General features: G+C 50.9%; 11 protein-coding genes and 1 non-coding gene across 12 annotated transcripts; 6 read left to right on the top strand and 6 right to left on the bottom strand.

Moving 5' to 3' along the window:
- Positions 1-1299: 1299 nt before the first annotated feature.
- Positions 1300-3085, bottom strand: CC1G_03252 (endochitinase; the record flags this gene model as incomplete). The annotated part of the gene is made up of 6 exons (XM_001830663.2): positions 1300-1508; positions 1578-1734; positions 1847-2495; positions 2550-2637; positions 2742-2833; positions 2886-3085. The coding sequence occupies 6 exons, from the start codon at positions 3083-3085 to the stop codon at positions 1300-1302; spliced, it is 1395 nt and encodes a 464-aa protein (XP_001830715.2).
- A 376-nt stretch (positions 3086-3461) lies between these two features.
- CC1G_03251 (hypothetical protein) lies at positions 3462-4180 on the bottom strand. The gene is made up of 4 exons (XM_001830662.2): positions 4026-4180; positions 3918-3968; positions 3763-3858; positions 3462-3704 (listed from the first exon to the last, which is right to left on the bottom strand). Exons 1-4 carry the CDS (start codon positions 4122-4124, stop codon positions 3513-3515), a joined length of 438 nt encoding a protein of 145 aa, XP_001830714.1. The 5' UTR covers positions 4125-4180; the 3' UTR covers positions 3462-3512.
- A 296-nt stretch (positions 4181-4476) lies between these two features.
- CC1G_03250 (hypothetical protein) lies at positions 4477-6815 on the top strand (the record flags this gene model as incomplete). The annotated part of the gene is made up of 13 exons (XM_001830661.2): positions 4477-4717; positions 4767-4837; positions 4894-4939; positions 4996-5107; positions 5175-5188; positions 5242-5348; positions 5418-5871; positions 5955-6058; positions 6133-6215; positions 6274-6336; positions 6394-6549; positions 6613-6643; positions 6696-6815. 13 exons carry the CDS (start codon positions 4477-4479, stop codon positions 6813-6815), a joined length of 1602 nt encoding a protein of 533 aa, XP_001830713.2.
- An 80-nt stretch (positions 6816-6895) lies between these two features.
- Positions 6896-8714, bottom strand: CC1G_03249 (cell division cycle protein 91; the record flags this gene model as incomplete). Its single annotated transcript, XM_001830660.2, has 9 exons — positions 6896-7128; positions 7196-7320; positions 7382-7425; positions 7517-7616; positions 7742-8000; positions 8059-8159; positions 8223-8389; positions 8444-8508; positions 8570-8714. The coding sequence occupies 9 exons, from the start codon at positions 8712-8714 to the stop codon at positions 6896-6898; spliced, it is 1239 nt and encodes a 412-aa protein (XP_001830712.2).
- A 114-nt stretch (positions 8715-8828) lies between these two features.
- On the top strand, positions 8829-8902 carry CC1G_20062. The gene has a single exon. It is a non-coding gene; the product is annotated as a tRNA-Val (tRNA).
- A 210-nt stretch (positions 8903-9112) lies between these two features.
- Positions 9113-10734, top strand: CC1G_03248 (pH-response regulator protein palC; the record flags this gene model as incomplete). The annotated part of the gene is made up of 5 exons (XM_001830659.1): positions 9113-9301; positions 9353-9434; positions 9496-9862; positions 9917-10424; positions 10480-10734. 5 exons carry the CDS (start codon positions 9113-9115, stop codon positions 10732-10734), a joined length of 1401 nt encoding a protein of 466 aa, XP_001830711.1.
- Positions 10735-10907: 173 nt separating this feature from the next.
- Positions 10908-11434, bottom strand: CC1G_03247 (hypothetical protein; the record flags this gene model as incomplete). The annotated part of the gene is made up of 2 exons (XM_001830658.2): positions 10908-10986; positions 11040-11434. 2 exons carry the CDS (start codon positions 11432-11434, stop codon positions 10908-10910), a joined length of 474 nt encoding a protein of 157 aa, XP_001830710.2.
- Positions 11435-11949: 515 nt separating this feature from the next.
- On the top strand, positions 11950-13044 carry CC1G_03246 (hypothetical protein; the record flags this gene model as incomplete). The annotated part of the gene is made up of 4 exons (XM_001830657.2): positions 11950-12009; positions 12085-12834; positions 12891-12982; positions 13029-13044. 4 exons carry the CDS (start codon positions 11950-11952, stop codon positions 13042-13044), a joined length of 918 nt encoding a protein of 305 aa, XP_001830709.2.
- Positions 13045-13735: 691 nt separating this feature from the next.
- On the bottom strand, positions 13736-15498 carry CC1G_03245 (hypothetical protein; the record flags this gene model as incomplete). Its single annotated transcript, XM_001830656.2, has 5 exons — positions 13736-14226; positions 14314-14901; positions 14956-15053; positions 15110-15171; positions 15244-15498. The coding sequence occupies 5 exons, from the start codon at positions 15496-15498 to the stop codon at positions 13736-13738; spliced, it is 1494 nt and encodes a 497-aa protein (XP_001830708.2).
- Positions 15499-17288: 1790 nt separating this feature from the next.
- Positions 17289-17560, top strand: CC1G_03244 (hypothetical protein; the record flags this gene model as incomplete). The annotated part of the gene is made up of 2 exons (XM_001830655.2): positions 17289-17374; positions 17437-17560. The coding sequence occupies 2 exons, from the start codon at positions 17289-17291 to the stop codon at positions 17558-17560; spliced, it is 210 nt and encodes a 69-aa protein (XP_001830707.2).
- Positions 17561-17702: 142 nt separating this feature from the next.
- Positions 17703-18796, bottom strand: CC1G_03243 (hypothetical protein; the record flags this gene model as incomplete). The annotated part of the gene is made up of 6 exons (XM_001830654.2): positions 17703-17882; positions 17939-18126; positions 18182-18294; positions 18364-18419; positions 18481-18537; positions 18602-18796. The coding sequence occupies 6 exons, from the start codon at positions 18794-18796 to the stop codon at positions 17703-17705; spliced, it is 789 nt and encodes a 262-aa protein (XP_001830706.2).
- A 994-nt stretch (positions 18797-19790) lies between these two features.
- Positions 19791-22945, top strand: CC1G_03242 (cysteinyl-tRNA synthetase; the record flags this gene model as incomplete). Its single annotated transcript, XM_001830653.2, has 14 exons — positions 19791-19846; positions 19908-20145; positions 20197-20285; positions 20345-20441; positions 20491-20742; positions 20790-20915; positions 20968-21256; positions 21315-21550; positions 21599-21706; positions 21756-21884; positions 21945-22045; positions 22097-22340; positions 22397-22568; positions 22620-22945. 14 exons carry the CDS (start codon positions 19791-19793, stop codon positions 22943-22945), a joined length of 2463 nt encoding a protein of 820 aa, XP_001830705.2.
- Between the last annotated feature and the right edge of the window lie 655 nt (positions 22946-23600).

The raw sequence follows: 23600 nt of genomic DNA, 5'->3' as shown, positions 1-23600 counted from the left end.
TTGTTTGTTTGATGCGTTTTAATACCCGTGTACAGCGTAATATAGTGCACTTGGAGCCTTGACACGAAAAGTCAATGAAAAGAAACATAAAATCACAATTTATCACTGCACTTTTTCCGCGACCGAACGCGCCCAGCGCTTGCCGAAATGAAATGAGTGTGAGACAGAACTGGCGCCCAAGGCGCCGGCGCTTGTTTTTGATCTGAGGATTCAACGGGTTGGGGAGTCCGTTCCCGCCCCACTGGCGCAGCGGGACACATCTTCTTTTCCTTTCCTTCTCTTTCGGAATCCTGGCCTGATAAAATGAATGTCGAGAGGGCTTCCATTCAACGGGACGGTGCTCTAGTAAAATTTAATTACCGTTCGCCCGGGTTCCGACCCTCCCAGAGTTCTCGAACTCGAATCCACCATTCACCCTATTCAATTGGGTTAACACGGCCGTCAAGTCAGACTATGACGAACTTGGGGCGCGCGTACACTCGCTATATGCACGAGCTAGCTTATCCAGGCTTATCCTCAAAAGAAACATAAGATTCATCAAGCCGAACTTTAAGTTACGTCTTGCCCAGAAGGCTGAAGCTTAAGTATCATACATATATGGTTAATATTGCGAATCGGCCAGGCCATGGCCCAGTAACTTCAGTGCAAACGCCTCGAGGCATTGTGGCTAAAACTCTTTGGGCGACCTGACACTCCGAGTCATGGACTGGGGGCACCCAAGCAAGTATCTGCATGGCTGAGGCTGACTGACTGACTGAACCTTATTTGATTTGGAGAACTGTGCACTAATGGCGTGGCGCCCTCGTACGACATGTGTTCGGACTCCTTGAGCCAAGCGTATTTGCCATTGGACTCACAGAACATCACAACATTTGGATCGACAGGACTTGACAAGTCATGTCAATGATCAATGTCACCAACGTCAAGGTCCTACTATCCCCCACTAACCCCCGCATTCAAAAGGAGAGGAGGCATATTGTGACCACTGTGATACATGCCTGCTTGAATGCAGGCACGCACAAAGCAACTACTTCTCGAAAGTATCCCGAACTCCGGGATCCCTCTTTAGCGCCCGGGTCAGCGGAGGTTTAGTCTATAAAGTATGTGTCCATCATTACACCGATGATAACGATACCGTAGCCCGACAAGACAAAGCAAGACAAAGAAAACATGAAGCACGAGGGAAGGATCACAAGGCGAAATCACGAATGCGCAGCAGGCATGATACTATATACTACGCGATGGATCCATGTAGTAAATGGTGATATGTCCAAAGCAGTCCAGCTGAAACAAAATATACTACCAAGCGGAAGAGAGAAGAAGGTTGAAAATAAAGGCCAAGGCACTGCCCAGGATATGGTTGGGAGTGGCGTTCCAGACGCTCGGCGAGGCACCACTGAGATCATTGGCAGTGGTCTCCCTCGAACCTGGCGTAGGGACAACTGCCTGAGTGTCGACTTTTGATTTGGCGGTTCGAGCGGAAGGGTTCCCGTTCAAGGATGCATGGACTGTAAAGGTAAATGAAGAGTCACGTCCAGTCAGCCCCCTGGGTCGAGAAAAATAGTCTTTAGACTCACTGATAGAATCCAGGAGCGTATCATTGCGATCGCCCCCCGCTTCCCACATCGCAAAGCCCCCCAATCCAGTTGAGTAGATGAAGTCACCCTTGGCCGCGTAAGAACGCGGATTTTCGTACGACACGTAAACCTGCGTCTCGGGATTATAAACGAAGGGCTGCAAAAAGAAAATCGAAGCGTCAGCAAGGAAACAAACGAAAGACTATATCTGGGATGATGCAGGACGAAATCCGCGGTCGAAGAAAGAAATCAGAAAAGAGAAGACGTACCGTTTCGCTGCAGTCGTCGTACCGGGACACAATTCCCTCTGCAACCGAACCATCCGCGTTCAAAAAACCTCCCTCGAACAGACCCCAGTACGTATAAACTCCTCCGGGCCCCCAAGTGACACCACAAACGTCCATACCGCCTTCCCCATCCCAGCGATCCCCTCGTTTCCGATCGGCAGGTGAATAGCTTGGGTATGCGTTCAACTGAGAAGAATTCGACCGCGAGAGGGCGACCACAGGCGAAACATCATACGAATGACCATGCGCGGGGACTCCGAGGACCAACTTTTCAAGTGGTATCCCCGCCTTGGTCCATTCCTCAATCGAAGACACAGCCGACCCCCACTTGGCACCGGCTGGTGCACATGTATCGTCCAGAGGGGAACGAGACCCGGCTCCGACGGATGGATTGACGGGAACGTCGTAGTTCATCACTGCGATGTAGTCTAGGACTTCTGCGAAGCCGGAGACGTCGGTGGATGGAGAGCCTGAGGCGTCGTTGAAGGGCTTGACATAGACGGCGGCTGAGAGGACGAGGTCGCGCCCTGTTGTGGTGTTTCTCAGTTCGCGGAGGAAGGTGAGGAAGTTGGCGGTGTCGTCCTCGTGGACGATGTTGCATCCCAGACCTTGCATGTTAGGGTACTCCCAGCTGTGAGAAAAAGAGGTTTAAAATAGTTCTGGGAACGAGGCCAGCACGACGCACTCAAAGTCAAGGCCATCGAGGTTGTATCGGCGCACAACGTCGAGGAGGGTGTTCACAAAGGTCGTTCGGTTACTTGCAGAGCCCACTGCTGGAGAGAAAAAGCGAGAACCAGTCCAACCGCCAATAGAAAGACTTGCGGTTACGTTCTATACATGAGTCAGGTTTGTTCCCCTTTGAACAACAGGAGGCGACTCGCATGTCGATGGGCCATGTCCACAAACTCGGGTAACAAGCGCTCATCCGACTCGTCCAGCGCGAGCACATCTGGACTAGGCGTCGTTATCCTGCAACATCCCATTAGCAACGGTTCAAAAAAATCAACCATTTATCACGCACCCAAAGGCATAGGTCATATGAGTGTATTTTGACCAGCTAACTCTCGAAAGTGGGAAATCTCTCGAATGCCAGCCAGTGTACCACGCCGCTACGATGAGATCGTCTGTCGGTGCTCTGCGCACAAGCTGTTCATCGTGGACCGCAACGACGGAGAGGGTCAAGGACAGCAACACCAACGGCAACTGGGCAAAAGTAAGCATCTCGCCGCGTGTGTTCGTCGAAGAAGGAAAAGGAGGAAAGAAAAAGACCGAAAGAGAAAAGAGTGTTTTGAGGAAGGGCTTTTCTCAGTCAATGGAGCATGGAGGATGGAAGGAAGCAAAGTGGGGATGCACCAAGGTGTGTGATGCTGGTGGCCGTGGAGACAGAATCGAGGCTGGCAGATCCTTCGGCGTGATTACCGCTTACTCTCCGCTTCTTGCTGTTAAATTACAGAAGCTTGCCTCGCTGTTATGCACGATGCGACCGCATTGCTTGCGTTCTTGGACGACATTTCTGAACCAGACGCGATGTTGGAAGACATTGGACAAGAATGGTCGACGGTTATGATGGTGGCTTTCCGCGTCGCGATCGAGGAGGTAAACGGTTCAGAGGTATACAGATAAGATTAGATTGTTCCTATTACAATATCTACAAGTTGCTCTTCTTGAGGCCTTGGGCAATGTCGTCGCCAGAGACAAGGAGGCAGGGTCCACCATAGATGACCCGGTCAGCCAAGTTCTCCTTGATGTACTCGATAACAGCCTCATCCTCAGCTCCGGGCTGAAGCCAAAGCGCCGGAACATCGAGTTCTTTCGCCAGTTGCAAGGCACCAAGGGTCACCTGGGGGAAGTGGGTAAGGATACGAAGAATGTAGAGGGAAAGTTATCGGCGTTCTTACTTTGGGTGGCGTAACGATGCTGATTGAAGTCTCCTTGGGGTTTGGAAGGTCCGAGACGCTCTTGAGCGTCGCGAGTCCCTCGAGTTCCGACTCTTTCTGTAGTAATTCACCGGCGTTGGTGTTATGTTGTTCTCCAGAAAAGATATAAGTCTTACAGGATGAAGAGGTGTGACTTTGTACTCCCGGGCTTGGTACCATTTCAAGACCTATTTTGCGGGGTAAGATGAACTAAACCCCACGAAAGGCACATGCCCTGCCCCTACCTTGGTTCCGTACTTGGTTTGGTCCTTGGAGGCCCCAATGACAGCGTAGTACGGAGACGAAAGGAACTTGTTTTGGATCTCGGCGGTGGTAGGAGACATCGTAGTCGACAGTGTCCTCAGAGTCACAAGTACTGAACGGTGGAAAGTGAAGAGAGCTCTGGTGGTTTGCGGCCAAAACGCCATCGCGTCTCCACCCTATTTATTCTCGTCCCCCAATCCGGTTACCTCCCGACGCCAGGTAAAAGAAACCACCTTGCGACTTCGGGCAGTTAGTAAGGTCTGTGCATGACCGTCTCTAGTTCAGCGTTTCATACCAACGGAGACGTGATTCAAAACTCTGAGTAGGCTGTCGCCGACGGTGGTCAGGGTAGATAAGATAAAGCCGTCGCGATCGCGTTTCGCTTGAGTGGATGATGATGGCGTCACTACCTCTCAAGTTCTTACGTCCATCATGGCCAATTGGCCAGCTGCTATCCTCGACAAACTACCACACTGGGCTCGCTGGCCTTCTCAAACAACCGTCAGACATGTTCTCTATGGAATCTTGATTGGCATTTCGTTGTCGTTGACCACCTCGTCTCTCGCTGGAGCGCGTCGGAAGAAGAGGAAAGAGCGTATTGAGGAGAGCTTTCCTCCGCGACCTATCGAAGTTCGGAGCGACGAGATTGTCAATGGGGTCACTGGATTGATAGGTGCGAGGTCCTCTCTACTTCTCAGACCGTTATACTGACCCTGTAGCAGGTAATACACCGCTTATGCGAATCAACTCTCTCAGCGACGCTCTCGGTGTTGAAATCCTCGGAAAGGCCGAAGTGCGTAAACCACAGCATACCATTGTATCTACAGCCTTCTTATCCTTGTTTCACAGTTCCTGAATCCTGGTGGAAGCGTCAAAGACAGAGTAGCCCTGCGCAGTGAGCTCATCTTCCCGAATCCATAGCATACACCAGGTTCTTATCCCTTCGGACAGTGATCGAAGATGCCGAACGACTGGGATACCTTCGTCCATACACAGGCTCTCGTATCTTCGAAGGAACGGTTGGGTCCACGGGAATTTCAATCGCGACTATTGCTAAAGCCAGGTTCGTCGCGGCTTCGACCATATGTTCGCGTAACCGAACTGACCGAATGAATTTCACCTTGCTACAGAGGATATGATGCCAGTACGCATGTGTTTTGTATCGTCAGACGGAAGTGTCGTAACATTGCTCGACAGCTATCATCATGCCGGACGACATCGCTGAGGAGAAAGTAAAAGCTTTGCTCTCGTTAGGCGCTGAAGTTGAACGCGTCCGACCGGCGAGTATCGTTGACAAGAAACAGGTATGTACCGCACCCTCCCTACTTCTTCACTTGAAGACTAACTTACTCCGATACATAGTTCGTGGTAAGCATCCCAGTCTCAACCACCTTGCACCCAACCCAATACCATCCCAATTCCCCACCCAGAACCTCGCCCGCCAACGCGCCTCCGTCTTCGGCCAACCACCCTCCCCATCATCTCCAGCAGACATAAACAAGCTCCCCAGCGTCCGCGTAGCCCATACACACCGCGGCCTCGAGTCTCCTTCACACACCGTCCTGGTGTCCACCACCGCCAACGAAGTCAACTTTGACAACGAAGGATGGGAGAATGACGAAGCGTTTTTGTCCAAACCGAGAGGGTTCTTTGCTGATCAGTTTGAGGCGAGTATTTCATTGTGGAATGAGAATGCTAGAACGAGAATTAACGAATGTTACTATTGGTTTCAGAACAAAAGTAACTTCGATGCTCATTATCAAGGGACAGGACCGGAGATTTGGAGGCAGACCAACGGGGGCATCGATGCTTTCGTTTCCGGTGCAGGTGGGCTACCTTTTACTCAGTCACAAGGACGACGACCCTTTATCTCGACTGGACAACCCAGCTGACTGCACATCATTCGACAGGCACAGGAGGAACAGTGGCAGGCTGCGGACGGTACCTCAAAACTGTAAAAGAGGATATCATCGTAGCCATTTCTGACCCTGAAGGGAGTGGGTTGTACAATAAGGTTCGTTAGACGCGACCCATTACTCACTCAGACTCGAAAGCTAACAGATTTCTGGTTGTATTTCTCCGTGGTAGGTAAAACACGGCGTGATGTTCGACCGGAAAGAAAGCGAAGGAACGAAGAGAAGGCATCAGGTCGATACCGTTGTCGAAGGAATGTAGGGGTTAAGTTCTCTCAAATCATCCATTCGAAGATTTGACACGACGTCGTGCTAGTGGAATTAATCGCCTAACTCACAACTTTGAACTTGCACTACCGATCCTAGACGATGCATTCCGGTACGCTCTCCTTGCCGCAACACACTTCCGCTAGACCATTGATGTATCCCTTCGCAGGATATCCGACGCCGAAGCAGTCGCCATGTCCCGCTACCTCGTCCAAAACGACGGCCTGTTCCTAGGTTCGAGCAGCGCCTGCAATCTAACCGCCTGCGTTAAGCTGGTGAAAAAGATGGGCTGGGAAGGCTCAGGGAAGAAAATTGTTACTATTCTGTGCGTCGTTCATACACCATCTTGGTTATAGATTGAGGTACTGAAAGGATGGGTGAACTATAGCTGCGACTCGGGCATTAGACATTACTCCAAGGTTTGTGTATCATCTATTCACTGTTACGAGGCGTGCTGACGGGTTACGCTAGTTTTGGAGTGACGAGTACCTGGAGAAGGCACAAATACCGATTAACATCTCTCTAATTGAAGATCTAGTCGGCAAATCCAAAATCGCGGCTTCAATCCAGAACGGACCCACTCAGCTCTGAGAGCCCGCGCTTGTACCCCCTCCCAAGAAAGCATTCCATTCCATTCAATCTCTGTCAAAAAATACCACCAATTCATACATCTACTTATCCTGAATAACCGAATATCCCTCTACCTCCTTCCCAATCGCAATCCTCATCCCCGCCCACAAACAATCGATCACCGCCATCCCATTCGCGCACGCAAACACCAGTGTGGAGGCGTAGAAGAAGTTGGCGTTGCCAGTCCCTTGGATTAGCCAGAGGTGGTTGAAGAGCGGGAGGAGGAGGGCGGCGTGGAGGTGGAGGAGGCCCGTTACGATTGGGTGGCGCATGTCTGTGTGAGTGGGTTTGTTCAGTTAGCCGTGGTAGGAAATGCAATTTGGAATGGAATAAAAACGTACATGGGAATAGTTCAGGGAAGATAGACATTATGCTTAGGAATAGGCCTGGGTCGGAAAGTGTCGGGTATGCTTTGAAGGTTCCTAGTACACCCAGAAGGAGGAAGAGGGCAAAGAGCGGGTCGTGCCTGTCATAAGCATTCAGTTGTCAGTTCCCTGGGCTAGGAAATGGAAGGAACCCCCACGTACTGGAACTTGATGCATAGCGGGGCGACGTAGATCACCAGATGCACCTATAGGATCTCGTGTATTAGCACGACACTCGAAGAGAAGAAAGGGTCGGGAAGGGGCATGAATGGAAGAAGAGAACAGTAGACACAGTACCGTAAACACCATCAAGAAGAACGGCCTGAAATGGTCGAACATTTCTGTGAAGAAGTACCACCAGAGGCCTGGGTTGGGGGTGAGATCTGGGAGGGTTATCCTATCCAAGCCATCGAGTCAGTAATCGTATTCAAACGTCCTGAAAGAGAACTCCGCCAGGGTTATACACCCCACACCGACAGTAGAAGAATCGAAAGACAAAAGAATGAGGATGAGCTGACGTACCATGTTCCCCATGTTTGGGATACCCAGTTCCAATCACCCGTCACGAGTGTAGCGGCGAATGCGAGGGCACCGGTGTACAGCAGGAATTCTCCGAGGTATGGAAGTGTTCTTTTCAGGCTTGCTGTGAGTGGTTTGGGCGAGGCGAGGTGGGAGTGTGGGTCTGTGATCAGAAGCAGGAGGAGTGGTGCGAGGACGAGGATAGAAATAGGGGATAATTGAGTGAGGAAGGCGAGTGTTAGCAGTGATGCCGAGGATTTATCTGTGGTGCTGTATGAGCGGGGGGTGTTCTGGAAGGAATGAAAGGATTTGGGACGAACGTTGAGAAGCGAACATGACGCTCAACAACATTAGCGCGTTTTCGATTGTCGAAGTTGATAACGCGAGGCTTGGGAGGAAGATATATGGGTTTGCGAGGTATCTGGAATAGATTTTAGTCACCGGCTCTCAACGCAAAGGGGAAGAAGCGAGATTTGGATCGTACAGAGCGGCTATAATCCCGTCTCGCGTACTCGCAGGTACGTTCTGACGGGCTCTCCAGATGTTCACAAGCGCCCAAGCCGCCAGTGCATCGAACAGCACCCATATTATCGGTGCGAAGCTTCTTGAACTCGGGAGAATCGTAGAAAATAGCGCAAGCAGCAGCGGGGACTACGGCCAATTAACATCAGTCCTAATTCCAGCAATAAAGTCATGACCACGCACATGGCGAAAGGTTCCTCCAGCATATGGGTCAATCCCATGGTTGAAAAGCCACAGTCCTTCCTGTACTAATCGTTGTTATTGTTTAGCGCGTCGTCCTGGACGATAGCAGAGACCTGGTCCACGTACGTTGCGAGAACGAAGTTAGTGGGGACGACAGCTGGTGGTCATAGCGGACGGCGTCTGGTAGTTTTGAGAACCCAAATGCGAGTTTGGTAGCAAGAAGCGCCGGGACTACAACATTGAATGAGAGCAGTCGCTGCGACGACGACATACTCTGGATGGTGATGAGAGAATGCAAGTTGGCGCCGAGCTCTCCTGCGAGCAGCGTTGGTGACGCGAGGGGAAACGACGCCACAGGGTCGGTTGTCGTGTCCGTGTTATTAACGGTTCGATGGCGTAGTTGGTTATCGCATCTGTCTAACACACAGAAGGTCGCCAGTTCGAACCTGGCTCGAATCATCTTTTTCGTTTTCCATTTATTTCTCCCCTCTCATTCTGCCTGTCTTTTTGCAATGCACAGGTACCGTCTGCGTAGCCGCCGGCCATGCATCTAAAGGGTCTCATGGTTTTTTCCTCGTTCTTACACGGTGGTATCCATTTTTCGTGGTCGCGGCGTGACATGATTGACCCTAACCGGCGTCTGTGAACAGCGCTTTGATCTTGACCACCATGTACACATTCGAGTTACCGACAACAGGCGCCATTTCCTTCTCCGAATTCTGCATAGACCAGAGTACCAATCGCGAATATGGCTTCCGATTTTCTCAGGTGACAGAGGCACGGGCAAATCTTCGCGCAATCCTCAAGGAAACTAAACGGACGGACGGGTTCGACAAGGACACCTTAAAGCTTGTCAAGGTGCGATAGTTTTCACTATATATCTCGGAAATGCGGACTGACGGCATTTAGATTATTGAAGAATACCTCCCCCAACTCCAGAGCGTCATGACCTGCGTCGTCCACGACGAGATCGGTTTCAAAAGCGAACCAAGTGTGTCGCTCAACCCTTGAGCATGCTCGGATCTATAACTCAAGCCGTGCATTATGCATAGTCTTCACCTGGCGTTCGACGCTCTCCGCCAACCTACTGAAGACCTCTCCTCGTCTTCCGATTCCTGGACTTCATGCTGACTACGCATTCACCTTGTTGACGTATGGGTACGCATTGTGCAATCTCGCATGGTCGATTGTGAATGGGTTGGGGACGTATGAGCAGGATAGGGCTATTTCGGATGCGGCGAGGAAGGTGAAGGATGAGCAGTTGAATGTTGCGATCAAGTTCCTGTGCAAGGCCTCAGGGATCTTTGCGTACATTGCGGACACGGTATTGCCGAACTGGGAGGTGAATAGGACAGAGGTGCCGCCTGGCTTTAATAAGCCACCTGAACTGACTAGGGAGGTTAATAATGCTTTGTCCAAGTGCGTTTATCCTTCTTCTCTTGGCGATGCGGGTTACTGAAGAATTGCTTTCAGGATGGCGCTAGCCGATGCACAAACCCTTGCGATTCGGAAGCTACTGTCGAAATCGGCGTATGAGAGCAACATCGCGCCTGGCCCTCCTTTACCCAAATCGCATCCTTCTCCCGCTCTTCTTGCCAAACTACATCTCGAATGTGGATCCTTCTATTCTTCGGCGAGATCTCTGGTTAAAACAATAGGATCCAGTAAGGGATCGGGCAGTGTTGAGGTGATATCAGATCTACGAAAGCACCTGGCGGAAGCAGCCTCTTTCCATGAAGCTCTGGGTCACAAGTGGCTAGGCGTGGCTGCTGGCGAGAATGGCGGAAGCGAAAAGGGAGGAGAGGCGGTTGGATTTGTGGCATGGGCGAAGAAAGAGTTGGAGGAATTGAAGAGCTCTGGGCAGCTAGTTTCTTTGGGTAAGGGGGACAAAGAGGTGCGAGGGATGAAGAAGACAAAGCTTGCAGACGAGATTGCTACACTCGACGTGTTTTTGAAACACTACAAGAAGATGAACGACTCGGTGGGTTGGCTAACCAAGTTCAAGCGGGCCCGTCGTATTCTAACGAGCTTTCTAGGTACATTTTCAGCCCGTTCCTTCGCAGGCAGACCTTCAGCGATTGATTCCGACAGGGACCGCGGCTGTTGCCACAACGGCGTACTCACCTCCACAAGCAACGTTTGGACCCGACTCTGCGGAATACCAGCGGCGGAAACAGGAAGCGAGCGAGGCTCCTGCCATCGTTGAACCTGGACTCGGGAAGCCTGACGACCTGCCTGAACAAACAGACACACCAGTCGGGAACTATGCTGGGGCTGGATCTTACTTTTAAAGCATCGCTTGAATTATGGTATTCAATCCTCAATGACATATATTAATTAACGCTACGCAGGACGACATATCCGAACCATTAATAACAGGGTTTACAGTATCACAGCCGATCGAATGTTCCTAAAAGGTATAGCAAAGGTGTGCACGCGGTATTCGGTGCGGGTGACACATCCTTTAGCCATGTCTGCCTAGACCCTTGACGGACTTGTGGATAACTTTGGCCTCTGCCTGCTTGGCTTTGGCTCGACGAGCACTATTCAGTCTGTTCAGTAACTGTTACGACTTCAAACACTGGAAGGAACCTACTCGTCAATAGCCTCGCGTTCGAGAAGCTTGACATGTTCACGCGCCTCGCGGACACGTTCTCGTGCCATGAGCAGAGCCTGGTCGGCTTCACGCTCTGCGATCTCTGCTTCTGATACTTTTTGGCGCGCTGACATGATGGAGGGATCGTTGTCGATGCGATTGCGTCCTCCGAGCCCGAAGAAACCACCACCACTCCTCGTGCTTCCAGCGCCACTGGCCATGGTACCAGCGCGACTGGTTTCCGAGGAGGACCTGGAGTTCGAGTCAACAGAGCGACGGCGGCTGAAGAAACCGCCATTGCTGTGGGAATCGTTCGGTGCTATGGGAGTATGATTGTCTCTCCTAGTAGGGGAGGCAGAGGCGCGGCGAGTGGACTTGGATTTGAAGAGAGGCATTATTGTGTCTGATTTCTGGTTTGTTGGAACGGTTTGCCCCTCGTATTTATGCTCTTTGTACCTAACCTACGTCACTTTGTATCTTGGGGCTCTCCGTTTATACAAGTGGAGTGTTACCATCTCCTCCTCGTACTCTCGCGTCGTGTACCCCGCACATCCCAGAAATAGGGGCAAAGACGTCATTTGATGGTCCGAGCGTGCGAAAATGCAAGGAAAGTACCCCAGCGGAGTTTGAATCCTCCGGGTTGACCTGGTGGGGCATTTTGATATAAAAAGGCCACGCCTCTTGACTCACAACCTCCTCGCTCGTCAGGCCCCGTCGAAGGAGTCGGCCAGCATCGTTCACGAAACAGCGATAGTAACGATTTTGCTGATGTCGAATAAGATAGTGGTGAGCTGCTCACCGACCCTTTGTTCGTAGTAGTGGATATCGGTTTTAACATCGATGTCGTTTTTTCTTCCGATTTATTGAGCCCACTATCTATCGTGCTGTTATCGACGATGTCATCGCTTCGATGAAGCCAGAATTCGACGAGTTTGGCGTCTCAGAAGATGTCCTCGCTGAACTCCAGCATGTACGTCTACCCTCCTTCCTCTCCTTTTGGGTGCAATTTTTGGTGGCTAAATCATGCATTTGTGACGTCCTGTAGAAATGGGAGAGCAAGGTCATTGCCTCGCATGTTGCTGACTTCGAGCCGCCCCAGCAGCAAGCAGCGGCAGCGCAGCCTGCGCCCCATCCTCCGCCAATTCAGTACCCTCCGCATCCAATGCATATGATGCAAACCCATCCACATTACGCGAATCCTTATGCCCATATGGCTGTTGCTGCTCAAGCTCAGCCGACGGTGAAGACTGAGCCCAACGATAGCGCTCGCTACATGCTCAATCCGTACGCTGCCCTGCCGCCCCTCCCCGGGCCAAATGTAGGTGCAGCGCGTCCACCTACGTTGCCACCCCACCCAGGAGGTCAGACTGCGGTTTATACTCTTACCAGACCATTGCAAACTCAGCCCAACGCTTCAACAGCCGCCAGTGTGGCACGACCTGTGTATACTCCCCCTCAGCCTGCTTCTCAGATGCAGCCGGTTGCTGCTACGGCGGCGAACGGGCAGCAACAGCAGCAGCAGTCTGCGCCTGTGCAGCACAGGATTCCTCAGGTTGACGGTCCTTCTGAGTCATCGGACGACGACGACTCTCCGTCGCCGCCTCATCCGGCCTTTGCCCCAAGAACGAACCATCCTTCCTTGCCTCAGCCAGCAGCTGCTCCGGCGAGGCCAAAGTCGCCCGTCGATTCAGAGGCAATCAACAGCGACTTAGATGATTCCGACACTGATAATGACGATGATGGGGATGAGGGCGGAGCCGGTGAATCGGACATCGTGTTTTGCACTTACGACAAGGTTGGGTTCGAGTCTTTCTCTACCAGGGTTAATTTGTTGACTTGTTCCTGACGCAGGTTGCCAGAGTGAAAACCAAGTGGAAGTGCGTCCTCAAGGAGGGCATGATTCACGTCAATGGCAAGGATTACCTATTTTCCAAATGCACTGGGTATGTGCTTCGTCACCGCTTCCAGAACGGTACTGACTTCCTGCAGCGAGTTCGAATGGTAAAGACTCGCAACATGGACTATTCACCTATTCTATCGCCCTTTACCCTATACTATTTTCCCAGCGTGGTCACCATGACTCCCATTTTTTTCCTTCGTCTCAACTTTCACTCTCAACCAGCATCATACATGGGCTAACCTCATTGCAACAAACTGTCATCACTCGCTTTCCGGTCCCTAAAGCCTCGCATCCACAACCATTATCTATCTATGACTTAGCATTTCTCCCTGTTAATACCTGCATCATTCCTGTCGGATTTCTTCACCACCAGCCTCCCCTACCTTGAAGATCCACCTAGATTGTCTTGTCACCTGTAACTTGCCCATGGAATATATTGAATTTCCTAATAGAACTTCTGCTAGACAGTCTTGACACCATTACGGATACCACATTGCGAGGTATGATGAGGGGGTTAATACAACAGTGAAAGGGAACAGTGAATACAGTACATTGTAAGTGAGAGGGTACGATAGCGGGTTGTGTTACTTAGAATACAGTCATAACTTAGGTATATATCCCCTCTCCAGTAATATGACGGAACAGCGAATAACGAAGACAGGGTGAACACAGAGAAACGAGCCCGATAAAATCAGAAAGAGCCGAGCCCGAATATATATGACGTTGGGCCGTTGCCACTTCGACAGAAACAAACAAGTATAGAGAGCGAAGGAAAGACGTAGGAGATGGGCTCCACTTAGAACGCTGGTGTTGCTCCATTCTGCAGCATTCGGAGGGCTTTGTCGTCGATTAGATCCCTCCGATACGGTTGTTGGCGATTCAGTGCATGAAGTGGAGCGAGAGCACGCTGCTCAATGTCTCGGGGAGAAGCACTTCCCCGACACACCTGATTGGGTAACGAGGCAACGTTCGCGGGGGCGACAAGCTCGTAGTGGGATGTCATCTCCTGAGGTGCGATGTGTAACGAGGGCAGACCTCCCTGGCGCTCGTCGTAGCTAATCATCGGTGATGGGTGAGCCAAACCGTCCGGAGGAGGGAGACGCTGATAAGCCGGATGCTGGCCAGATAACTGGTTTTCGGTAGGGGACATAGGATGATAGCCATATCCCACGGTTGACTGAGGAGACGACTGGACGTGCGTGTTTACAGAAGTGGCTTGATACTGGTAGGGGGGATGTTGAACCATAGAGCTTCCAACGTTCCATGTGGATGGATTGAAGTTGTTCTCTACTGAAAGAACAAAAGACAAAGGAATAGTAGATCAGCAAAAAGATCCGTTGACGGACTTCGGATAGACGACTGGGAGAAACTTACCCCTTTGCCCATGGTCAGGCAGGGCTCCGACGACAGAGTGTGTATGGGGATGGGGACGGTATTCCGGTTGGTGGGAACGTACTTCATGTCCAGGTGCGCCTGGAGCGTCCGAGTACGAAGGCTGCACTGGTGCATGCTCTTGCGAAGGTTGGGCACGGTCTATAGGAACTTGAGAGTGTGTGGTGGAGGCAATACTAGGAGATAACGAGACTGGGGAACGGTTGTGAGGGGAGTGGGACCCTCGAGATTGAGTGTCTGTTTCGGTCGTGCTACTGGAGGCCTGCTGTGTCTGTCCGTAATAGTAGCCCGAATGACTAGTCTGGTATGGCTCGTACATGAGGACAGGTTGAGAGTTTGAGCTCTCTGCGCCTGGTGGCTTTGTTGTCGTGTATGGTGAGGGGAAGGCCGCATAGGTTCGTGTCACTGTAGACGATTTCGTAGACTCCGACCTGGATTCGTCATGTTTTGTGCGACTTTTGCCGACTCGTGTGCTCTTGAAGATGCCTTCAGGAATGACCAGGTCCTTGACGCCAGGGATATCGTCAACGGTGCCTAACTGGTCAATAGTACCTTGCGTGAAGTAGGCGGCTGGTAGGACGGGGTGGGTTAGCTCACCCCTAGTAGCGAGAGCACTCCACTTACTTAGATGCCACTTCCTCCGCCCGTTTTCGGTGTCCACCCAAACGGAATAGGTCTGCTTAACCATGGGTTCCCAGTCTCTTGGGGGTTTGCCCTCCGACCTGGGGAAGATGAGCTTGAATGTGGCGAACTATGAACATAGCCAACTGAAGCATACCCAGAGCCATTCGCGTTCATGTCGGGCGGGGGCATGTATCGCTCATAATAGAAGAGAAACTCCTGGAAATAGACGCCAATCACCGTCATGAGGCGTTAAATGAAAGAAGGAAAGTGCCAACAATGGCAACTTACGTCGCGAACTCGTGATGGCGTCCATCGTCGCCCCTCTGTGAAGCGCTCAATACCGAGACCAGTGATCTCGCTGTGAGGTCCCCTCTCTTCCCAAGCGTAGACGCATCCAGAACGAAGCGCGAGTCGTTCATCTGCATCCAGGCGCCGGGTAACCATCTTGAGAATGCCCTTCTGGACTGCATAGAAAATTTTGTGGGTATCATGTATCGAGCGAATGCGCACATTGGTGCATGTTGGCTGTTGGGTGTGAACCATTACTCGGTAGTCCAACAGTAGTGGGAAGGGGCAAGACGAGGGCAAGAGGAGCGACGGAGGGAGATATTATAGTAAGTGGGGAACCATCATTTCCGCATGTCACCCCTGCGCTCCCAAGATCATAGATTCGCGAATCGCGATCCCCATATGAGCTTCGTATCTCGATTGTCGACCCAGGGAAAGTTTATATCCTTACAACCTAAAATGTCATCACAACTCGCAGCCCCAAAATCTCAGTCCTTGTCACATCTCATAATGCACCCTCTTCTCTTTCTTCACAGAATACATGCGGCAATTCACAGCTACTAGGCCCGTGCTCTAATACCGTACTGTCTACCTGAGGACTAGCAATACCATGGTAATACGACGGGAATTGACTTCTCTTTCCGTAGATTTTTCCGGTCTCTGGTAGCAACTGTGTCGGAAGCGAAAACCTTGACTCTGGAATAAGTATTGCATGTTTGAAGTGCGATATTGGAGGTAATAGATGTATAACTTTCGTAGCCTTCCGATAGGGGCCTTGTCAGGTAGCTCGGCGACTAGTGACTGCCCACTTTCCCGCCGGCAGGAAGGCATCGTTTGGAAAGTTACTGTGACCGCGAACTCTGGAAGAGTGGTGACGTTGACTCCTTGATCCCCCGGAAGGCTGGTAGTAAAGAGAATGAAAGAGTTCGTATACGATCTCGCGCTGCATAAGAGTTACATGAACTGATTCTTCTTCGACTCGGCCGTCTTCAGTCCGGCATTCAAGTCGACATCCTCCTTGTGTTACAACGAATTCCAGGACACTCTCGCTGCTACGGTGTATGCCACGTCCGAAGTTCCTTTCACTCACATGTGCCCTGTTCCTCAAGTTGTGCCGGTACTTCCTGCGGAGGATACGAGCCTCATGAAAAAGTGATAGGAGACAGCCTTTAAGCATTTTACATCTCCTCTCCTGTTCCACGGCACAGCAGCCCAGGACCCACACAAAGGTACCCTGGACTCTTCTCGTGTGCCCACTGCCTACAAACGCCGACCGATCGAAAGAAGAGGTCTGATATTGCCGTAAGCTGAGTGTACCTTCTGCTTGACACATGGAGCTGACAGCTTTCTACGCCGCCGTGGTAAAGGCGTGACAAAGTTTGTTGGACAGATGTGATTCTGCGAAAGGGTCTTCTTGCAGCTCTTTGGCCTCCAGTATGTGCCCCAAAAGTTTTCAATACAATGAGAAGGGATTCGTCTTCCGGCATGACAGAGATCTGCGTTAAGAGCCCAAGGTTTCCTCGACAAGTTGGACGAAAGCTCTGTGGTTCCTGTCGTCTCTCCAGTCACGAACGCCTCCAACCCCTCGCGGTGACGATGTCTCCTCTCACCCCTCAGGAACTTCCGCACACCACCAGTTCTGTTACGACATTCACCCCACTCAAGGACTTTGCTTCCTCACGAGGCCATGGGTCTTGCCAATGTAACTTTCTTCGGGTCTTGGAACTGAAAGGGCGCTCTGCCCCGAATCTGGCGAATTCAGTTCCCTGCCTCAAGGCGCAATTAGACGCCACACGCACTTGCAGCTGACTCGCTTCATTTCTCGGTAAATTCCTGTTACCCAGTGTAAAAATAACTGATGATTCAATCGCTAGCTAGGACACCTTACGGGTTAGACCTGGGTCTATATGTTGATTGCGGGTACCTCCCGTGAATTCTTAGCGAATGAAAAGACGCCTCACCCGTGGTCCACCACGGCGCGTACTTGCCTTGTAGGGAGCAACACCCTCAGTTTTCCGAGTGCAAAAATGGCTCTACGCAAAACCATGTCCGGCGGCCTTCAAGGGGAGTGTAACGATTTCAAGGTCTCGGAAGATTGGTTTGGAAGAACAGAGAACCCCTCAGCTCCAGGGTCCGTCTAACTAATACACCCTTGATATTCCCACTGTAAGTTTCTGAATAGCTACACTGCAGATGCGTCAATGTCCTAATCCATCCAGGCATTCGAAGTTTGGGAAAGCAACATGTGAAGCTGCCTCGAGATTTCGAAGCCACCCGAAGTCATTTGAAGCAGATGTCCGAGTTCGATCCGAATTGAACATTCAAAGACAACCAAAGGTCTGGTCTTCTTTACATAACTCGACTTGCGAGGGAAGCGGAGGTGAAAGGGTACTGCCGGTCAGGTGTTTGTGTCTTGGACATGGGCGTCCCGAGGGAATAGATCCAGTGCACCTCGTGAATCACGGGCTGGCAATGAAGAATTCGTACAACGGGAACGACATGATGGCCTTTTCGTCCAGAGGATGTCGGGTCGGCTGCACCAGATCTTGCAAGGCTTCCAACGGTGGCAGCACGTTGCCTTCGTTCATGACAGAACCGCGCGAATTGGATGATTTGGTGCTGGATGTTTCCGAGGATTCCTAGTGGACATGTGTCAATAGGAGCATAGGTCATTAGTGTCGTCTTGAATGCTCACCCTTGAGGGGGACCGTGATGTAGACGCCGGTGCGACTGTTCCAAGCGACCGCTGACTCGGTCCTGGCCTGGAAGACCGCGCGCTTTGGTAAACGTTGGGCGGAACTCGTATAGTCGCAAGTTCAGGGTGAAATGGGTTATCCCGGACTCTATACAGCCTATCCAACGTCTTTTGCGTGTAGTACGCAACTGGAATAAGCTTCAGTCAAAATGCGACATGACGATGCCATGCAGGGGAGCGTACTGAGGTGCCATTTCTTTTGTCCGTGCGGGGTGGAGACGAACACGGAGTATGTCTGTTTGATCAAGGGCTCCCTTCGATAGCATGGTTGGTATCGAATTATTGCTGACGTTGAACTGGAAGTCGGGGAGAAACGAGACGTTATTGTCAGTATTCGCCGTTTTGTTGAACAGTGAAACGCGAACCTCAGATCAATAGTGGTCATCTCCGATGATTGCTTTTCTTGGTAGTAGAGAAACTCCTATCAAGTCCTGTTTGAGCACCAGTTGACTCGAAAGAGGCTGAAACGCATTTATACTCACATCTCGAACGCGACTTGGACCCCACCTCACTGAGTCTGTCCAGCGCTCGATAGCAGACTGTGGGTTATTTGCCAGTGCCTGATTACTACTATTGTAAACATATAACATTGCCTGGACCTACTTTCGATACGGTCGGATCTGAATACGAAGTACGTTCTTCCCAGACATACACACTTCCAGAGGCGATTGAACGTCGCTCATCCGTGTCCAGTCGTCGAATGACCATTGGTAACTTGCCTTTGGCCACTGCGTGAAAAATGACCTTGGCATCGTGCGTGGTTTGTACGTGAGTGTTTATGCAAGTAGGTTGCTGCATGAGGGGATCCGACAAAGGAGGTAGACTGGGGGGCAATGGAGAGCGCAGCCTCAAGCACCAAGCTCTTAAATATGGCTTCGTGCAACGGGCGCTCAACCAGGACACTGGGTCGAAAAGTGATTTCCCATAAGCGTTGATAAAGAGCTCGATCTTCGAACCGGTCCACTTCCAGAAACAAGCCAGAATAGTCCCGACGATGGCACAGCATTAGATCCCTCTTCAGAGTAGTCGGTTCTACTGATAAATTAATGATAGGTCTGTTTGTGCGCGAGCGGCGTTTACGAGACTGCACAGAACAAACAGCAATCAAGACAGTAATAGCTTAAGTTATCCCACCGGTTCTTGCGCGCTCTCTCGCCGCTTTTCAGGTGCCTCTAGGAGTCCGCCCGTTTGATGGTACTTTCCTCAAGAAAGAGGGAAAGAAGTTTTCTCCCTTGCCCCCAATAGCAAAACAACGCACCTGAGGCACTGTTGAGTGCGCTCGAGAGAAGATGATACAGGGTGTGATATCAGTGAGGGAGGACAGGCGAGTTTAAATACACTCGCAAGATATTTCTTTCTTTCTAAGGTACGCTCCCCCATTAAGCTGTCACCGGCTATGAATGGGAAGCATGGATATCGATCTTTTGAGGGCACACTGACAAACGGACTTGGCTCCATCTCCGTCATGAACATTCTGACTGGTCCATGGAATTGGATGTCTGCGCGCTAAATACAATTGTGATAATTGTATAAATGAGTCCAGGAAGAGGTATGAGAGCAGTGCTACTAGGAGCTACTAGGAGGCCAACCCTAAATCGCTGTCAGAGGTGCTATTTCTCCTCCTTCGTCCAGGTCATAATTGTGTAAATGGTGTAAAGGTATGGCCAGCATTGGAAATGCGTTTCCGTCCAACCCTCCAAGTAGATTCTGATGGAAGCTCAAGATCCACAATTGCCTCCCGTCCTAATTATCGGTCGCTCCATATTCTACGCCCGTTGATAGACGCCCAAGCATGAGCGCTGGGCACTGCCCGATCGAGTTCTCCTTTTGGTCTCCCGCGAGCCACGTGTGAGCCCGGCGAATCGGCATTCGTGGGAAAAGGAGCTCTGACTGGCGCCGAATCCGTTAGGTTCGCGTCAAGGTCAAACTCAGACGACAGCACCAAGCATAGGGCTTTGCACTGGATGCTAGCCAGGTTTACCAGATGTGCAAGGGTCAAACCATGGAGGGCCCACACAGAAGCGTCGCAAATAAACTTCCATCCTGTGACACGAAGATTCTGTTCCCATGGACCTTCGGCATCCGACACGAAAAGATCTGAGGACGAATTGAAGCTCCTGCTTTACAATTCATTAACCAAGTCCAAGGTAAGTCGACCACAGGACTGTCTATGGTTTAATTGCTCAAGTAGACTGCAGACAGAAGTAACCTCAGCCAGCGCACGCCCACTGAAGTGGTACAGCTGCGGACCAACGGTTTATGATACCTCCCATTTGGGCCACGCTCGGTGAGGTCGCTGAACCTGTCTCGAGCCCCATAGACTAAGCAGCGAACCGTCTGGATCAGGAACTATGTGACTCAGGATGTTATGCGACGGATTTTAACCGACTACTTTGGACTAAACATCCAATATGTCATGAACGTAACTGACATTGACGACAAGGTAAGCATCGGCAACATCGTCTCTACAGGCGAGGCTTACTCTGCAGTAGATCATTGAGCGAACACGCCAACACTACTTCCTCGACAAATTTCGCCAAAAGCATACCCGACTCACTTTGGACCTAATATCTGAAGTTGAGGAAGCAGTTGAAGCTTACTGCCATGAGCATCTGACTGGATTGCCGAATACAACCTCGTTGGAAGAGCTATGGAGCAATCTAGATAAGCTGGCAAGTGACCAGACCTGGTTGGAAACGCGAGCGAAGGAAAGTGACCGGCTCAACCTGCGTCTGGCCTCAATTGTAAGCCCCTCATCGCCTACCCCGGAAATACATCTGAGCGTCGACAGAGAAGGTGCAGAGAAGCATTAAAGGCTGTCCGAGCCCATTACGATGATGGCGTGGTTAGCACTGAATCCGCCCACCAATTGATTGAAGCGTCAAGCGATATCCTTGGACCAGCGCTGAATCATAAGGTATGTGTCTACAACCATCCAATTTGGAATAGCTTCACCGAGCATTGTTTAGTCTCGCTCACAACAGTTGGACCCCGGTCTGTACAGACGGCTGGCTGCCCATTGGGAAGCCGAATTCTTTTCGGATATGGCCAAATTGAACGTCGTGCCTCCGGACGTCGTCACTCGCGTCACAGATTATGTCCCAGAGATCATAAATTTCATCGACCGTATTATTCAGAACGGCTACGCCTACTCTGTCGGTGGTAATGTTTACTTCGACATTCGCGCATTCAACCAGGCTCCCGGACATCAGTATGGCAAGCTGATTCCTTGGAACGAAAATCATGGGGGAATGGATGGTAACAACTTCAATGCTGATACAAATCCCCCTACTTGGTGCTCAACTCTTTCTGGTAGATGCTGGAGATACAGCGCCTGCTGCCCACAAAAAGTCGCCTTCTGATTTTGCTCTCTGGAAAGCCTCGAAACCTGGCGAACCATTCTGGGAATCACCTTGGGGGCCTGGCCGCCCAGGTTGGCATATTGAATGTTCGGCGATGGCAACCGCAATTCTGGGTGAAAAGCTCGACATCCATTCAGGCGGGATTGATCTGCTCTTTCCCCATCATACAAATGAGCTCGCTCAATCTGAGGTAAGCCGACTCCTTGTCGACGTCCTACCAAAATCTAAAACACACTAGGCCTATTTCAAGACCGATTCATGGGTCGATTGCTTTATTCACACAGGTCATCTTCACATTCAAGGTCTCAAGATGAGTAAATCCCTGAAGAACTTCATCTCCATCAAGGTAAGCCTTCTCGCGATTGATTGACAAGCTCCCTAATGTCGCGTTACAGGACATCTTGCAATGTTATACTGCAGACCAGCTGCGTCTGGCGTTTCTGTTACATCCATGGCACGCGAAGTTCGATTTCTCTGACGAGTTTATGAAGTCTGAAGTTTTGACTCTGGAGGCCTTCTTCGCAGTGGGTCATATTTTTTGCCTTGTTGGTCCTACCTCGTGTTCCTCATTCGTCCATGCGCAGAACCTCTTCAGTCGAACCAGATCTCTGGCCCGCGCCGCCCAGTCCAGTTACCCCCCTCCAGCCCAGCACTTTGGGGCCCACGAAGCAGTTCTCAGAACGCAGTAAGTTTGTCTTCACCTGCTCCACAGCGTCCCGTTCACCAGCCCGTAAAGGTTGGAAGATGCAAAGGTCGCCTTTCGTTCAGCGTTGGCAAATTCGATCGACTCAGTTGGTGCTCTAAACGTTCTCCGAAAACTCACTTCACAAACCAATATCTATATCGATCGTCGAGGCGACTTCATTAACGTTGCTCTACTGGGGTCTGTAACTCGCTGGATCACGAAGATGCTGCAACTTTTCGGTCTCACTATTGGCGACGCTTCCAATCTCGCTTCAACCCGTATACGGGAGGATGAAGTGGGTGGTCCTCATGATGGTGGCGTCGTGCCCCTGCTAATATTGTCTTGATCCAGCGAGAAGCCATCGTATATCCTTACCTCGAAGCTTTAGCTAAGTTTCGAGACGGGGTTCGGCAGTTGGCGAAGGCGTCCGTTGGCCCAGCCTCTGGAGAACTTTTGATGTTGTGCGATCAGCTTCGAGACGAAGTCTTGCCACCGTTAGGCGTATCATTGGAGGACAAACCAGGTTCGTGCATTCCTCTTCCCTCATCGTCATAACTTTAACTGACCGACGTAGATGGGAATGCTCTCGTAAAGTTGGTGCCCCCTAGAACGGCAAAGTCTGTTGCATTGGCAGGCAGCTCCGATCATACAGCGGAGACGAAGAGAACTTCCGACCGCCCAGGGTCACGTCGCTCCGTGGACAGCACGGTGAACCCGCGTGCTATGTTCACACCACCTCACGTCGAAGAAGGCGTTTACAGTTCTTGGGACGAAGAAGGTCTCCCCCTTACGGATGGAGAAGGGCAACCCATCAGCAAAAATCGAAGGAAAAGGCTCCATAAATTATGGAAATCCCAGTACCTCCGGTATCAACAACATATGGCATCACAGAGCGAATAAATTGGTGGTGCGCTGATGATCCATCACCAGTCACTTGATTCTACCACTAACTGTGCGATTTTTTCTAAGCCCTTCTTGTCCTCGTTATCGAAGCCATTGAGCGCTAGGCAATCAAGATCAAGGACGCCGATCACCTTGGTCCCTAGAACGAGCGGACACACAATTTCGCTCTTAGTTTCCCCGTCGCAAGCAATGTGGCCTGGGTAAGCATCTACATCTGGAACAATGGTCGTTGTTCCATTGAGGTAGGTGTCACCACAGACCCCGCGCACCTTGCCGGGTGCGACGGGGATATACTGGCAAGCTGGTTTGCCACAGAATGGACCCAGTAGAAGAACATCCTTTGGTAAAGGTGCTGCGTTTTGCGTCAAACGTGGAGATGGAAAGAAGTCCGCGTGAATATAGAATCCTATATTATCTACTCGTTAGTGTGACGTCTCTATCTCTGATTCATATAATTTTACCGGCCCAATTCACTGCCCGATCTTCATTCCCAAAATGTTTTGGGAAAGCTTGAAGCGAGTTGAAGATCACTGAGGACGCGTTGGCAAGGTTTGAGATCTAAACTGGTGTTAGCCTGATTGCTTTAGTTAGCTGTGCCAGTTAATAAGTACCCAATGTCTTTGCCCATCCAGGAGACCCTGGATTTGCTCGT

This window comes from Coprinopsis cinerea, assembly GCF_000182895.1.
Source record: "Coprinopsis cinerea okayama7#130 chromosome 3 map unlocalized cont3.3, whole genome shotgun sequence".
Taxonomy (NCBI): domain Eukaryota; kingdom Fungi; phylum Basidiomycota; class Agaricomycetes; order Agaricales; family Psathyrellaceae; genus Coprinopsis; species Coprinopsis cinerea.
This window is presented reverse-complemented; position numbering and strand designations above follow the sequence as displayed.